At 40.4% G+C, this 16,182-nt stretch overlaps 1 protein-coding gene across 2 annotated transcripts in view; it reads right to left on the reverse strand.

Annotated features, from left to right (window-relative positions):
• The window catches only part of RRAS2 (RAS related 2), a 66,234-nt gene that overhangs the window by 9,791 nt on the left and 40,261 nt on the right, over positions 1–16,182 (reverse strand). For both annotated transcript variants that reach the window (XM_058546028.1, XM_058546029.1), the window contains exons 2-4: positions 3,942–4,029; positions 2,936–3,038; positions 2,655–2,763 (exon numbers count right to left, since the gene is read on the reverse strand). In XM_058546028.1, the coding sequence (XP_058402011.1) occupies positions 2,655–2,763; positions 2,936–3,038; positions 3,942–4,029 (300 nt within the window). The remainder of the gene's footprint in view (positions 1–2,654; positions 2,764–2,935; positions 3,039–3,941; positions 4,030–16,182) is intronic.

The following is a 16,182-nucleotide window of genomic DNA, read 5'->3' on the forward strand; positions in this document are numbered from 1 at the left end:
CCAGTGGTGACCTTGACCAGGGCTCTGCATGCCTGAAGCCGTGCAGGAAAGAAAGCAGAGAGAGCAAGTGAAGATAACGCTTTTAAGGAGTTTTGCTTAATAGGAGGAGCAGCAAAAAGGTACTCGGAGAGGAATGTGAGATTAAGAAAAAGTTTTTGTGGCAGTTACTTTTTGTTTTAAAGATGAGAGCTGCTATAGCAGCATGTATGCTGATGGGAATGATCACATAGGAAAGTAATGGGACGACTGCTGGGGTGATGTCCGTGAGCTGGTGAGAAGGAAGGATCCAGTGCCTACTGGAGAGGCTGGCCTAGAGAGGTGAAGAGTTTATCCACGTAAGTGGGGGAAGTAGAATTGATGGAGTACATGTGCATATAGGTTGGCACATGAGGAGGTGGGAACATGTAGAAATCTCAGTGAAATAGAAAAATATCACTCATCACCAGCTGAGAGTGAGGAAGGGGAAGAAAGTGCTGTAAGTTTAAGAATGAGAAAGTAAGTAGTAATCACCGAAACAAGTGGGAAATGAAAGGACTGGGGAAACGCAGCAGGATTTCCAGTCAGCACTGAAGGCTCACGTGGGCAGTGGTCATGACTTTAAAGTGAGAGCAGCCAATGCACCTGAGGGCAGGGGTGGAGAAACCAAGAGAAGAGAAAACACAGCATGAGGAGGAATCAAGTCTTTCCTTGTGCCTATCCTTCAGTGAGCAGAATCTACAGGAATGAGTAGAAAATTAAGCAGATTTCAGCCACTCACTTTTCTCCCCTGGATATATACACATCTGAGCTTTTCAGCATGTACATACTTTATATCTGTGTATATAGTTTAAAGTAGAGAAATAAATACACAGAAGAACTTATTCCAAGCTAACCGCATATCTTTAAGGTGATGAAAACACGAAACTTACCATTCCCTATATTTCTCTCACCACATGTTTTTTGTTTTACTCTGAAAATCCATTACTTTTATAAAAAGAAAAAGATGAAAAATTTTGCAAGCCTATGGTATAAAACAAAGCCTAAGCGCCATAATATATTGAATATCTGCAGACAGATGGAAACCGCACACCAAATACTGACACTCTTCAATTCGGAGATGACTTTAACTCCTACAGATGCTTTGCCCCCAGCTAATCACGGCAGGGCCTGTTTAGTTCTGGGGGGCATATGCTCCCCTACTCTCCCTAACCTGCCACCACCCACCCTACAGGAGACCTCCACCTCATCCTCGGCCTCCACCTGTTCCTTTACTGGAGCAGCCATCATGAAAAAGTTTGAGAGAAACCTATTTCTACAATCAGGGCAGAAGCCTTTAGGGGTGGAGCAGACAAAGGCGTGAGAGAGGGAGGAGCCCCTGGTTCACTGCAGGGCTACTTTGCTATTATTTCCCAGATCCAGTGACATATGAAAGTGCTTCCAGAGCTAGGAAGGAGTAGGCAGGTTCTCCTGGGCAATATTTAGTAAGTATAATTAGGTTCAGAAACCCTAAGGAAATGGCCCAAAAAAATAAATTAAAAAATAGACAGACTGCCTAATGTAGGTTTAAGATGTGAGAAATGCCATGCTATAAATTATTTCAAACAGCTTATACTGGTTTGAAGTGATCACATTTTTTACCTTAACTTTATAATAACTCAGATTTGAAAGAGACCAAGCAGTAAAATTTATTCTACATCAAGCATCATCAGCAAATATTTCTAAATCTTAGCATTAGAACAATATCCTTCTCTTAAGTCCACGTTTTAAACTTGGTTTACCTTCAACAAAATTTTACAAATAGAGCAAATCAAAGATTACGTTTTAAATAGCTAACTACAAAATGGAAGGCTGTCCTCAATGCTGTTTATCAACAAATTTTTCCTGATGTTTGCACTTTCCAAACAAAATCTTAGGAATCTGTTAACACAAGGCTATATTAAAACAAAAGAGAACCTAAGTACCAGCAAAAGTTAAGAAACAATTTAAACAATCATATTGTAGATGTGGAGTAGAGGCCGAAGACCTAAAAGAAATAAAGACACAAGAATCCCCAAATAATGTAGAGGCTGTATTAATTTACATCTTACCTTGTTCTCCTCCCCCATGAAAAGATGAGTGGACAACACAGATCACAAATTTAAAACATTAAATATGAAATAAGTGAGTATAAACTAGCCTGCAACTAAAATACTAAAAATATTCTTTTCTTGCAGGTTCTGGTGTTAGAGCTAGCCAATGTGAAGAATTAACAGAAAACTTAGTCATTAATGGAACTTAGGAAAAATCCAAATACTGTAATTTAAATCAAAGCCATTCTCTAAATGAAGGTAATTTAGCATTAACACTAAATAAATGAGGTCTTTGAGGATAACTTTAAGATTATCTAAATTAGAGTTTGGAATGTTACATAAGAAATTATAACATGTGAATGGAGCTGGTGGAAATACTTACAGGCTTATAGAGTCCACTGAAGTTCTGGGTAAAAATATGTGAAAATTTAATTTTCCCATATCTACTTCCTTTTTATTTCTTACCTATTGCGACTTCTGTAAAATCCAGTGTGCCAAACTCAGCGTCTTTTTATAATCATGGCACTTTCAATTGTTTCATTAAATACATCGTTCACTTATATGATTATAAACACTGGGTTTCCCAGCAGCAAAACTCCTTCTCACCTGTCTCTGATGATCCAGATCTGCTTTATTACCAATTAAAATCATTGGAAACTCATCACGATCCTTTACTCTGAGAATCTGTCTTTGGAACTTATAGATTTCTTCAAAACTAAAAACACAAAAACAAATTAATTTCGTCAAGTATCAGAATTCAGCAAATCCTATGACCCATACAGTACTTTATTACTTTTCCTTTTTCTATAAAAACAAGAAAATCCAAATTCAATCAAACAGTAATCTAGACATGAACAGTAGATCTACATTTGAACATTGGTACAGACCTGCCTCTATCTGTGACTGAAAAGACCAACAGGAAGCCCTCGCCAGTTCTCATGTACTGTTCTCTCATAGCTCCAAACTCTTCTTGCCCCGCTGTGTCCAGAACTAAAAAAAAAAACAACATATGTAACTGTGTGCATGTTTTCATCTTATAAATGGTTTCCCCACAAAGGGCAGGCCCAAAGAATGTGGGTCCTTTAGAGCACACCATTCTTAGTAAGAAATGGCATTCTCCGAGTACTTTTTCTCAATGCTAAAGACAAATATATTCTAACAGCAGACAGTTTCAGAGTTATCTTCATCAGTACAGGTTGATTTTGTAGTTAGAATAGATTAGCATACCAATTACAAGGTTAAAAATATCAAATACATCTAGGCAGATGGAGTCAGACAGCTTCTGAAGTCACCTGGATGTTTTACCTCCTCCATGGAAAGAACTGAAGAAGACACCTATGAATTCAAGGAAGAAATTTTGGTCTACCCCTCAAATAACATACTTAAAGTGCAGGTGCTAATGTATTTCTTGATCTCTGTGAATAAAAGAATCACACAAGTTAAAAGAATGGGGCTTTCTTTTGTGGAGAGGTGGAATTAGCGCCAAGCACAGAACGCTATCTGCTAAAGCCTCTGTGCTACAAGTTCTAAGCAAGTTAACAAATACTAAAGCTTTTCTATATTTACTTCACCCATTTTAACTTTTGCCAAAAGGTAGAAAGAGTTGAAACCTTATGTTTTTTCCAAATGTCCCAATAAATACAACTTCAATAAGTTACAATGACATGACTAGTTTCACGAGAACAGAATCAATCCAATTACTGTTTACATTATATCTGCTAAGGAATATTTAAATTGCCTAATATGCAGATTCATCAATCAAAGCTAAGGAAAGAGATGGGCTTATATTCAAGATCATCTAATATTTCAATTGTAGTATTTAACCTTGCAAAAAATCAGAGCTTACTTTAAAAATATGATATGTGAACTATCAAATAAAGGAAGATTACTTACTATCTAGCCGGGCTGCTCTGTCATCTATCACACACTGCTTTGTGTAGGAATCCTCGATGGTTGGATCATAATCCGTTACAAAATAGGACTGTAAGAAAAATAACCTTATTTTAAAATTTATGTTTACTTGCCTACCCAAGTTTCCACGTAATGTTATCAGGTCCCACTTAGCCAGAATTAATAAAAATATTTTCATTGTATTAAGGTTTATCCTACTACTATCAATTCCCCATTAAATGAAGTCTATGCAGAGCACTTCCAAGTGGAGAAAAGGTACTAAACATCTCTGAATTTTCATATCTGAAATATGCAAGAAGATTGTAAAAGATCTATTGTACTTTTGTTTTCATAATTAACTTATATATGCCTAAGAATCTAGATCTCAAATTCTAGAAAAACACAGTAAGTTGTAATTCAGGTCTATTTGCAACCTGATGGTAAGCATCAGTCCCAAGAAAAAGCAGTTTGCAACAAATGGAGACGACAAAAAGAAGCCTGGAGGACTCCATGCCCCATCCTCTTTCCTCCCCTTCTTTTATCACACCTTGTCTTAAGTGTTTCAGCTGCCTTGTGTATAATCATAAGAAAACATGATTTCAGGATTTTTTTCAATTGCAAGGATCTCAAACTTATTCTTTCACTGATATTTTTCTTGTTTTTTAAATTTTAACTTTAACTCTTCTTTTGTTAGCAAAGCCTCCAACTGTTATCTTCTGAAATCACCAGAAGAAAGGACAGTTCAGGTAGGACAGACAGAAAGGAAGAATCTTAGCAAGCGCTTGCTTGTGTATTACACTTCACAATTTTTTTCCAAAAGGTTTTCAAAAGAAAACAAGAGCAACAACAAGAATCTGAGAGAGAACTTGTCTCCCTCTTCTTACAGAAGGGCACTAACCAGGACACAGATATCATCCTTTTTTTGTTCTGAGCATCTCCTTTGCTCTCCTTCGTGACTGACTTCCCCAAAGCCTATTTTTCCCACTGGCTCATTACAAAATCTGAAGAAATGACTTGGAGGAAGACAGCTTAATGCTAGGAACCAGCACCAAAGGTGTTCAGCCACTCTTCAAGCAAGGGTTCCTGGCAGCTGGACCTGCTGGCTCCAGGGACACAGCATTCTTAAGTGATGCCCCCCACTCCCCATAGGTTTGGTGACCTATGTAAACACCAGAAAGCTACTCAGAAGCAGGCACTCTGAACAGGACCGTAAAGAAACCTTTGTGGGGTAGGGGGCAGGGGCCCCGCAATACTGATCTGCCTGCTACCACGACTTTACATATTTATTTTATTGGTGAAAGATAGTTTTCCACATTTTATTTATATTTTAGAATTAACTTTAATCACAGAATTCAGTATCCATAATCTTATTTCTCTTTTGATGGTTTCACTTAAATGCATTATTTATTAAACAAAATCTATAAAAGAAACATTTACCAACAGGAGCAGCTTTTAGAAGAAAGCCATCTCCATCACCACCCCATCCCCATTTAAAAATAAACAGGTATCAAAACAATCCTGAACTTACTTTCTGACACCCACACCTCTTTAAAAAGTAAATGCAACTGGCAACAACATTCTCCGTACCCACTATTCCAAAGGGCTTACAACTACAGTCTTTCACCAAGCAAGCTGGATAAGGCAGGCTGTTTATACCTTTTTAAGATTAGTTTCCTGAAACATGTTTCTCTACAGCAATCTGATACTTCTTGTGAAGCTTTCATCTTGTAAAACCTGAATTTCATGACTCCCAGTTTATGCCTAAATGTGCTGCACTCTCCCTCTCACTTTGTAAACAAAATAATGGACAAATATTACATATATTTTTTCAAATGTCCAAGTCACGTACAATAGCTAGAATTCTTTCAATGTGAGCTGTTTTGCATTGTGAGACCAAATTAAGACATTAACATACATAGAAGATTGTTGGTTTAAACAATTTTAAGGCCCATTAAAATAAACTGTTTTTCCTTTGAGTGGCTGTGGAAGTTTCATATTTTCTTTGGATGTCTTAGCTTTCGAAACACAATCCTATTTTTTTGTGTGTGTGTGAGGAAGATCAGCCCTGAGCTAACATCTGCCAGTCCTCCTCTTTTGCTGAGGAAGACTGGCCCTGAGCTAACATCTGTGAAACACAATCTTAATGTTGTAAGAATTCTGTCACTTTGCTAACACTGACGTGCATTTATTCCATTCCATGTCCACAATTTTTAAGAAAAATTAATTATTGGAATTTCTGGATATTTAGGCCCACAATTCATCTTCATTGTACCCTGTTTCCATAATTTGTTTATAGAAACCATCATCTTCTTGCTACACGTAGATTTTAAAGAGTCATCCTCACTGAAAGCATCTTCCCCCCTAATAAAGATCCATTCTAAGGAACATCAACTTCGGGCCTGACTGTCACAAAATCAAAAACCCCTTTTCCTCTCATAACTCTAACAAGCCACAGGTCAGAAGATGCCTAAAAAGAACATTCACTGTGTGCAGGTAACAAGTACAATGTCACTTCCCGCCACAAAGACAATATTTTTTTGTCACTTAAACTTGAGTACCAGATATTTGAGGCAGCAGATCACCAATAAGAAATCAGTCTCTGGTGATGGACAGTCCCAGGTTTAATTTTAACTCTGCTACTTTCTAGCTGTGGTATCTGAGGCAAATTACTTGACCTCTCTAACCTTCAGCATCTACAAAACAGGATAGTAACAAAACCTTGTGGAACAGACAAAATGATGTAATCCTCATAAAGTGCCAAGACACACTGCTGCTGATTAATAAATGTTCATCTTTGTATTATTTTTGTCACGTAGTTAGATGGTATGAACTAGCATTTTTTCAAGTATAAAGACTTGCTAATCTCGGGAACAGCTTTAACAATTCCAATCCTAGCTATGCCACAGGCCAACCATGGGACTTGGTATCCAAAATGTTGTGAATCGAGATAAAAGCTTCCCATCTGGGGTTCTGGAAATAGTTTCTGGATCGGGCAGTTATTACACAGATATACACGTATGTAAAAGCTCATCAAGCTGATTTAAGATTTGTGTGCTTTGTACGCACACAAATTATACCTCTATAAGATACATAAATTAAATTAAATAGCTCCCTGCTGTTTACAGGATTCAGTTCTTTCTTTACACAGTTTGCAAAGCCCTCTAGTTTGATCTGCCGTGTTCACCATTCAAAGCCTCATTTCCCGCTACTTGAAATCCTTCAGCCAACTGCTCTTGCTCTCTCGCTTTCCATCATTTGTTCGACGATAATTTATGGAGCATCGTAGGGACAAAGTTCCCCCTTCCACAGAGCCCACTGCTTTTCACACAACATCCAGTCATTGTGCTGTGATCGGGGGTGAGAGTAATGGAGAGTGCTGAATGTATGTACTGAACAAAGAACAGAAACAGCGGAAAACACCAATACCCTGCTTGTGCTTGTTCAGAAGGCAACAAAAGGTAACAGGTTAGTACTACAGTCATGCATAGGAACTATGTGTACATTCGCTTATAAACACAGGGACCCAGCAATCTGCCAGAAAAGAAAACAGCCTCTCTCCTGAAGTTGAAAAAAGTTACCAACCACAGCCCAGAAAGGATATTCTGTAGCAGAAAGCAAGAAAAAAACAAGCACAGTATTGCATTGTGGAAGATAGTAGAGGTTCAGGCCAGGGCAGGAAAGGAGAGTGGACTGGAGAGTTCAGCACACACTGGAGGGGGGATTTGGGGGGAGAAGGATGGCGGGTTGTGGGGGAAGTAATGTGATTTCCTGGTATCACGAAAGGATGCATGGAGAAGGATCTTAGCGGGAAAGAAAGGGAATGTCTCTTTTCAAAGCGCAGGATCTCTTCCAGGTAGCAAGAAGGGCAAATGGACCTACGTCTCTTTAAATTGTTAAGAGTTACGGAGAAAAGTTTAGGGTTAGGGAAGCAGCTCCATTCAGACAGGGAGATCTATTTCCCCTGATAAAAATCTGGTCTGGGTAAGGTTGTCGGAAGCCCTTAATAACGCAAGAGGATTATGCTGTGATAGCAAGAATGTTATTTCTGATTATATGCCACTAGATTGCACAACAGGTGCTCTGTTGGCCTAAGAGAATTGCCAACTCACTATCTTCCCATTCAAAGCAGCAGCCTTAAGGAAGAAAAGAAGGGGGAAGGGGAGGAAAGAGAATGAGCTGGCACAACTTCTGCATTCAGTGGGCAAGAGTGACAACCCACTTTCTCCTGACACCGAGCTACTGGCAAAGCTGTAGTTCCCAGGCACTACCACTGTGTGGTGCCTGGTCTACACACTGGGAGGGGTCACTTATGGAGATTCTGGGACACGCAGTGAAGCTGGCACACTGGCTAAATCCACCACCCTTGCCTATGAAAAGGATAGGAGGCTAGATCTAAGGTCCAACTCGGGAGTTGTAAACACATGACAGGGCATTTCCGAGCACAGCACCTTCTCAGGAGTCTCAAGAGTCCTCTGAAAACATGGGGTGCAGAAAGGGGAGGCGCAGGGGAAGGAAACAGGTGAGACAAGTGTGGGGAAACCTTGATAACTACTGAATCTGGGTAATGTGTATATGAGTGTATATTATACTATTCTCTCTACTTCTGCATAGATTTTATAATTTTCATATTAAAATTATTACTTTTCAATCTGGTGGTAGCACAGAGGCACTACACAAAGGGTCCAATCAAGAGAACAGGATAAGAGACTGTTTTTAACTCCGAGCTTTTACCTCACTCTACTCAAGACTAACTCACCTAGAAGCCTGAATTTCTTTTTCTTAGTCAGAATATTTTCCAGTTTTCTTCTCCCTTGTATATATTTATTATATATATAAATAGACCTTATATTTTACACTTTTACTGTCCATCTTTCCCCCATTCAACTAGAATATAAGCTCCATGAGGGCAGAGATATTGTCAGGGGTAAAATGACTTGCCTATTGCTTCAGCAGCACATCACTGGCAGATTCAGCACTAAAACGAAAGTGTCCAGGCTCCGTGGCCAGTGCTCCTTCTGCTTTACTTACTCTGCCAATCTGGGGAAAGCACACTCATACTCAACCTCCATTCCCGCTTCCATCGCTCCCATAAAAAAATGAAGTATCCTCAACGACAATACCAGCAGTGAACATTTATTGAGCATTTACCAATTATAGACAAGCAGTCTATAACAGTAAATATTATTTAATGTTACATATACTTTTTTATTCAATTTTCACAATGAACTTTCAGATGAATATTCCCTTTTACAGATTTTTAAAAATGAGGCACAGAAAAACTATGTTACTTCTTCAAGGGTGCCCAGCTAATAAGGAGGAGAACTGCAATTTAAATTCAGGTCTGATCCCAAGCTCAGGGGGAGGGGCTGGGGGGTGGTCACAAAGCCGCCTCCAGGAATTTAAGAGCTGCCATCCCCAGTGAGTGCTGTGTGTGCCCCACTCTCCTCCTCAGGGCCCTTGTCCGTCTTCCACCACTGTATGTTGGATGGTGGGGCCGCCTGGGGAGGCAGCAGGGCCGAGTGGAAAGAGCCTACCCTAAGTCAGACAGACCAGGATACAGCTCTACCACTTCTACTAGCTGTGGGAAGGAAACCAGAGCAGCTTATTTAACCTGTCTGAACCTCAGTTTCCTTGTCTGTAAGACAGAAATAATACCAACCTTGCAGGATTGTTGTGAAAAGTAAAAATACTGTATGTGGAGTACAAAGCACAGCCTATGACACACGGTAGGCTCTTAAATTACAGCTAATGAAGACCTAACCACATCTTACTTTCTTTGCAAGGCCTTCAACAGGCCAACCAGAAAATGACCTCAGCATGCTCTGAATTCCTCTTACCCTTAAGGTAACCATGACCATAGTCTGGATTTTCCCAACTTCACATATTCTATCTTCTTGGTAAGAGTTGTGATTTGGAAAATCTGTATACCAAGCTTTACATATACCATGTAATTGGCACTTACAAAGTCCTTTCACAATTGTTTCTCTCTCTGTGTACAGAATGTATAAATGATACATTGAGCTAAACCCCACAGGGGATAAGGATAAAACGTTCCTTCAGAGCCCTTCTCTGGACAAGGCTTCTTTTCCTTGGTCCTGAATGAAATCTGAGGCAAGTCTCCTAACTATTTCCAATCATTCTTCGATTATAAACAGTTCTTCAATCACTTTCAGCCCCAAGAACACTGTGCTTTCAATAATTAAGATGTCTGGTACAGTGTCTTAATTGCATTATTCAATATTCATCTACATTAAAGTGTCTTTCTCCCCTTCCTAGAGAGAGCTGAGAAGTCTGCGACCCGGCTAGGGAGTTGGGGGGGTGGGGGTTTACATCAGTCACCTTCTCTCTTTCCCCATCTTATTCTGCATCTCTTCTACCCCCAACAAAGCTGTCTCTGGCTCCTCCAGGGTTGGAGCTAAAGGAGTGGGGAGTGGTAAGGGGGTTGAAAAGCGCACACCAATGAAATCTGATGTCCATGCTAACTTTCTCATGAGGGTCTGTGGGTTTCCTGGAACAGTCCCCAGGTGGCAACCTCCATGTGCAATTCCCAGGACTTGAGTGAGACCTGGCCATTTACACCTCCAACCCTCAATCCCTGAGGTTTCCATGGGCACCTCCTCGTGGTTCATCTCATCTTCTAGGTGGCCATACACAGCATCCCTTTTTAGAAGGCTTTAAGCTGGTTCCATCCAGAAGCTCAGGGAAACACCACTATCTTTCAAAGTGCAGATTGCTAACTAAAACAGCCCTCTTCCTTTCTCTCTGTTCTGCTATTGATCCACAGACTCGCATACTCATCCTTAGGGTCCCCAGATACCAGAGGCTACCTGTCAATTTCTCAGAATGATTCTATTAGAGCTTCCCCCATCATTTGGCTTCAATGAAGGAAGCTTAAGAGAAGCATCCTCTTCTCTTCGCTATGTGTGGAGGCAGGAAAGGACACAAAACACACCGCATACTAACAGCTCTCTCCAAAAGCATCCTAGTCTCAGAACCCGTAACTCTCCTCGCTTTTATTTCCTGGAGATAAGGTATGGGCTAAATGTGCAAAACCAATTTAAGGCCACTTTCTATGCAAGTCCTTGGAATATGAGGTAACTATTGCTTTTTTCTCAGCCTTTGGGCCTTCAAGAGAAACTAAAACAGATTAGAGCTCCAGTTACAATCCTGTTACATAAGTCCAACTAGATTTGATGCATCCAAGGCCTATCTCATGCATTTTAGAACTCCCCTGGAGTTAAACAAGGGAAGCTTGTTTATAGTTAAAACTTTGCACATAGTTAAAACCTCAAAATATTGGCTGTTGGAAAATCCAGTAATTATGAAGATCGTAATGGGGAGTTAGGAATTAATTTCCCAGAGCACAATTAAGCACCTGGTTAGCTCTCAGTAGCCTCTATTTGCTAAAACAAGAGCAGTGTAAATTCCTCTGGTAACACTAGAGAAGTCTGCAGCAACTTCAGGCAGCTGTGAGCCAGAGCCGGGCTCTTCCTGGTGTCACTTTTTAACAGCAGCTGTCAAGTCACAGAGAACCTTTGTTCCCGGCAACACCCTCCCTTATTTTTATGTCAAATGTTTCCAATATGCTTGATATTCCCTTCTTTCAAGTACATATTTTTTCCTGACTGAAATTAATATTTCATTTAATCTAACATGTATAATTACAGAGCTCTCCATAATTTATCCTCCAGAACTCTAATGCAGAATAATAAAAGCTACACTAAGTCCAGTAATCCTTTTAGCTTCTTTTTAACAAAACTTAGGCCTTTGGTCAATGTTGCTAATTGTCTCAGACTGTCTGAAGCCACCACATGCCTTTGTGTGACTTCTGTGCAATCTCAGCGATGAGGTATACACCTTATGTAAAGTATTTGGTTGCAAATCAATGGGCCTGGTATGCAACAAGAAAAAGTACAGTACAAAGTCAACTTACAAACTGGTTCTATTACAGAAGTTTCTTTTTTTTTTTTTAATTTTTTTTTAATTTTATTTATTTATTTTTTCCCCAAAGCCCCAGTAGATAGTTGTATGTCATAGCTGCACATCCTTCCAGTTGCTGTATGTGGGACGCGGTCTCAGCATGGTTGGAGAAGCGGTACGTCGGTGCGCGCCCGGGATCCGAACCCGGGCCGCCAGCAGCGGAGCTCGCGCACCCAACTGCTAAGCCACGGGGCCGGCCCAGAAGTTTGTTTCTAAATCAGTTATTTGGTGCTCATTTCCCCAGGGAAAAATCGTTCTAATCTATGTTTAGGTCCATAGGCCAGACCACAAAAGCTACCACTGAAATATGGTCCTGAGCCAGTATTAACCCTGAGTGCTAACCTCTGAAGCCGAGTCCTTTGGCCCAAGAAGAAATCAGAAGAGAATTTTGTTTCCTTTCCCAGAGCACAGAGCCAGCCCTAAGCTACACTTACAAGGAGGGACAGCTTGTCTCTGGGGCACCCCCTGTACCCCCCAGCCTCCACATCCTGCCCCACTCCCCAATACTACACTCTTATTCCAGCTTTGGCTTCCTTTTGAAAGCATTCCAGGGACAAATCACTTACCTCTCTCACCTCTGTCCCTTCTACTCTCAAACTAGAACTCACAACTCCCTCAGGAAAGCCAAATCTCACCCAGAGGCTCAAGGTGGGAAATTATCGGCCTGAATCAGAGCATGCTGCAGGATGAGACAGCTCATCCCACTCTTGAAGCGATGCCTGCTCTCTTAAAAAGCAAAAATTCTAAACCAAAATGAATCTTCAATAACATTTCCAGCACAAGTTAAAAAGAAAAAGAAAAGCTTCCGACTCGTGAAGGGATAATTGCTCAGGGGGGTACACCACCACTTCATGACGTCAGTCCCCCGAAGGAGCTGCAGCTCACTCTTCACAGCTTTCATCCTTGCAAACCCACACGCTTTCAAAGGAAAGAGGAAAAGAGACAGGCTTTCCTCTCTCCCTCCCTCCACAACCCTACTACAACTTGTAAAACTAACTGTTGGTTGGACAAGATCACATAAAATTTTTAGTTTCATAATACCTGTGGAGCAATTTTGAAAACCATCACCAAGAGGAAAGGGGTCCTGCCATGGCTACAGCACAACTCATATCCATGAACCATTTGCAGGTAAGACAAACTTAACTCAGGCTGTCTACACAACTACATATCCATCCTTCAGAGCTGCCATAGGATTTAGAAACCATTGAGCAACAATAAGCCAGAGGCCTCTCTCATGCAGCATGATAAAGTTTATTCTCCTTGTTTAAACCTAATACTTGTTTGCTCTCATCCCCCAATTATTGTAGTCTTATTTCAACAGACAACATATAAAGTTTTAAGGATAAGAATTAATTTTTTGAAAGCACAATGATGACTGGCACAGACAGAAGTAATAAACAGAGAGGGCCATATAAGCCTGATTATGTATGATACATGGACATTAATAAATATCTCACACCATCCCCATGGGAAATTTGAGTAAATCCCATGCCATTCCCTTTTCCACACCAAGGCACAAGTCTATTGTGTCTTGTGGTTCTTGCCTTGACTGAACCTTGCACTACTAGGGAGTTTCCAAACCCACCCCATCCTTTCCATCCCGATAGCTACTACCTTAGTTAAGTTAGCCTTCCCTATCTCTGCCTCATGTGAACCACAGCTGCCTAAACAACAGAATGCTGGCCTCTGTGGCACACTTTACATGAGCAAGACAGCCCCTGACCTCTAGGGACACGCAACTGTCCAAGCTTAACCTGGGTCCCATCTCTGCATCCTTCCTCTCCATGTCAGGGTCATCCACTGGGGTCCCCTAGGTCCTCTCTGCAGGCTCAGCCCCAACACACAGACCTCAGGGCCAATACCGACGTTGGGCACGAGGCGTTCCAACCATTACAAGATTCACACTCAGAGTCTCAGCATAGTTAGCTTTGTTACTCGTCCGACCTTAGCAGGATACTACAATGCTGATAACTGCTTTTGTTTTATTTCATCTTAATAACAGAGATACTAAAATATAGGGGAAAAAATGTATGTCTAAGAATCAATGAAATAACAGTAGTTCTACACAACAACTCTGCAAGGTTGGTATTATTTTTCCCATTTACAGATGAGATCACTGAGGCTCAGTGGTTAAGTGACCTGCCAAAGGTCACAGTCAGTAGGTGGAACTGGGATCCAAACTCAGGTCTGACTCTAAAGCAATACTGCCTCCAGACACTTTCTTTAACCTGCCACATGAACAAAGCATATAGCATGCACCAGTCTAAAAAAGAAATCCCATTACTCTTAAAATAAATTATTTTTTAAATTATAAACTCCTCCTGCCAAATAGAAAAGACAATTAAAAGCAGTTTCACTCAAAGTGAAAACCCTCCATTTCTACATTAAGAATAAAGGTGTAAGTATGGCAATACAAAAAAAAATATAAAAACATATACTCTTTGATCTAGCAATTTTACTTCTAGAAATTTATCCTACCTATACATCTTGCACATATAAGAAATGACATGTGCAAGGTCACTCATTATTGAATTGTTTTTAATTTAAAAGACTGGAAACAACTTAAAATATCCTTCGGTAAATGACTGGTTAAATTATGAAATATTCACTCAACATGAATGCAGCCATTATAAAAAATGACTTCATGTACTAATATGGAGTAATCTGCACAATATATTGTTAAATACACACAGTTTATGTATTTGCTTTATGTGCATAAAATATCTCTGGAAAGACACACAAGAAACTGATTAACTTCGATTACCTGTGGAAAGAACCAGGTAGCTGGGAGGTGTGGTGGGAGGGAAATTTTTTTGTAGGTTTTGAAATCTGAAACATGTGAATGAAAGAGGGAACCAAGGGGAAGGACCTAGCTGGATTAAATATAAACTCTGTAGTAATAAAAGCAGGGCTCAAGAGTGTAGGGAAACCTAGATTCCAGTCCCCGCTCTACTAGACCAGTGTTCCTGGATGAGTCAGCCTCTTTCTTGGCTTTCAACTGTAAATGAGGAATTTGCTCTGTGATCTCTTAAAAGACTCCAACTCTCTAATTTTATTATGACATATTTAACTCCTACGGTGTGTCAACCATAATATGTAGGTGCTATCCAGAATTTCTTTGTTTTAGGTTTGCGGTATGAGAGAAAGAATATCAGATTTTAAGTCAGCAAGGTTTGCTTAAAGCCCTAGCTCCTGCTACTTCCTAGCTGTGGAACTTGCAGCTTCACTGACACCAAGTTCTATCATCTGTAAGGTTGAGGCAATAGCTCCTTTCACAGGTTTGTTATAAGGAGTCAAATAAAATACACGAAAATTTTCTGAAATTTTTACACCACCGTGTGAAATGTAAATTATTAATATACACAGACTCTCCCTTCAGGTGTTACAAAGTAACTATAAGAAAGAGCATGGATTCTGGAGTCAGTCAGACCTGGACATCCCACTTAGTAAGTGCTACATGATCTTGGGAGGCTTATTTAATCTCTTAAATCTCAGTTTCCTGACCTATTAGATGGCCATAATGATTCCTATTTGAAAGGGCCATTGTGAAGATTAGACGACACTGTAAAGTACCCAGCACACTGCTTGGCTCAAAATGGGCATTCGAAAATTGATTCTCTTCCTCTCCAAACTTAGAAACGAAAGGCTGTCCCATAAGCAGGCAGCTGACCAACGCACTTCTAGCCATAACTTTTGCTCCCCAGAGCCTGGCTGTTACTTCCTTTTTTGTTTCCTTTCCCCTCTATCCACTGCTACCTATGAATATCCTAAAGCCCATGTTCATTTCTCATCTCTTCTAGAGCAGAGAATGGTCTGTAGAAGCAAAACTAGAAGGAAGGGGGTGGTGATTTCCACAGCCATGTTCTATTAAACTTTTAAAACTTCCACCTGAATTTTCCCTAGGTTCACTCATTAACCCACTCAATCTACAAACGCTAACCGAGCACCGGCGATGTATCAGGAGCTGAGGATGGAACCCACCTCTCACAGAGCTTAAAGATTTTTGGAGGGATGGCCATTAACAAATAAATCAACATAATACATCAGAAGTGATGTGAACTCCAAAGAAAAATAAAGGGGGTTGAGGGCAGCAGGAGAGAGTGAGGAGGATGCGATATTGCATAAGGTGGCCAGAGAAGGCTTCACTGACAATGTGACAACTGAGGAGAGAATCCGAGGTCAACCAAGGGAGTGAGCCATGCTGCTATCTAGGGGAGGATCAGTCCAGGCAGAGGGAACATTAAGGTAAATGCAGTGAGGTGAG

Source organism: Diceros bicornis, chromosome 7, assembly GCF_020826845.1.
Source record: "Diceros bicornis minor isolate mBicDic1 chromosome 7, mDicBic1.mat.cur, whole genome shotgun sequence".
Classification (NCBI taxonomy): domain Eukaryota; kingdom Metazoa; phylum Chordata; class Mammalia; order Perissodactyla; family Rhinocerotidae; genus Diceros; species Diceros bicornis.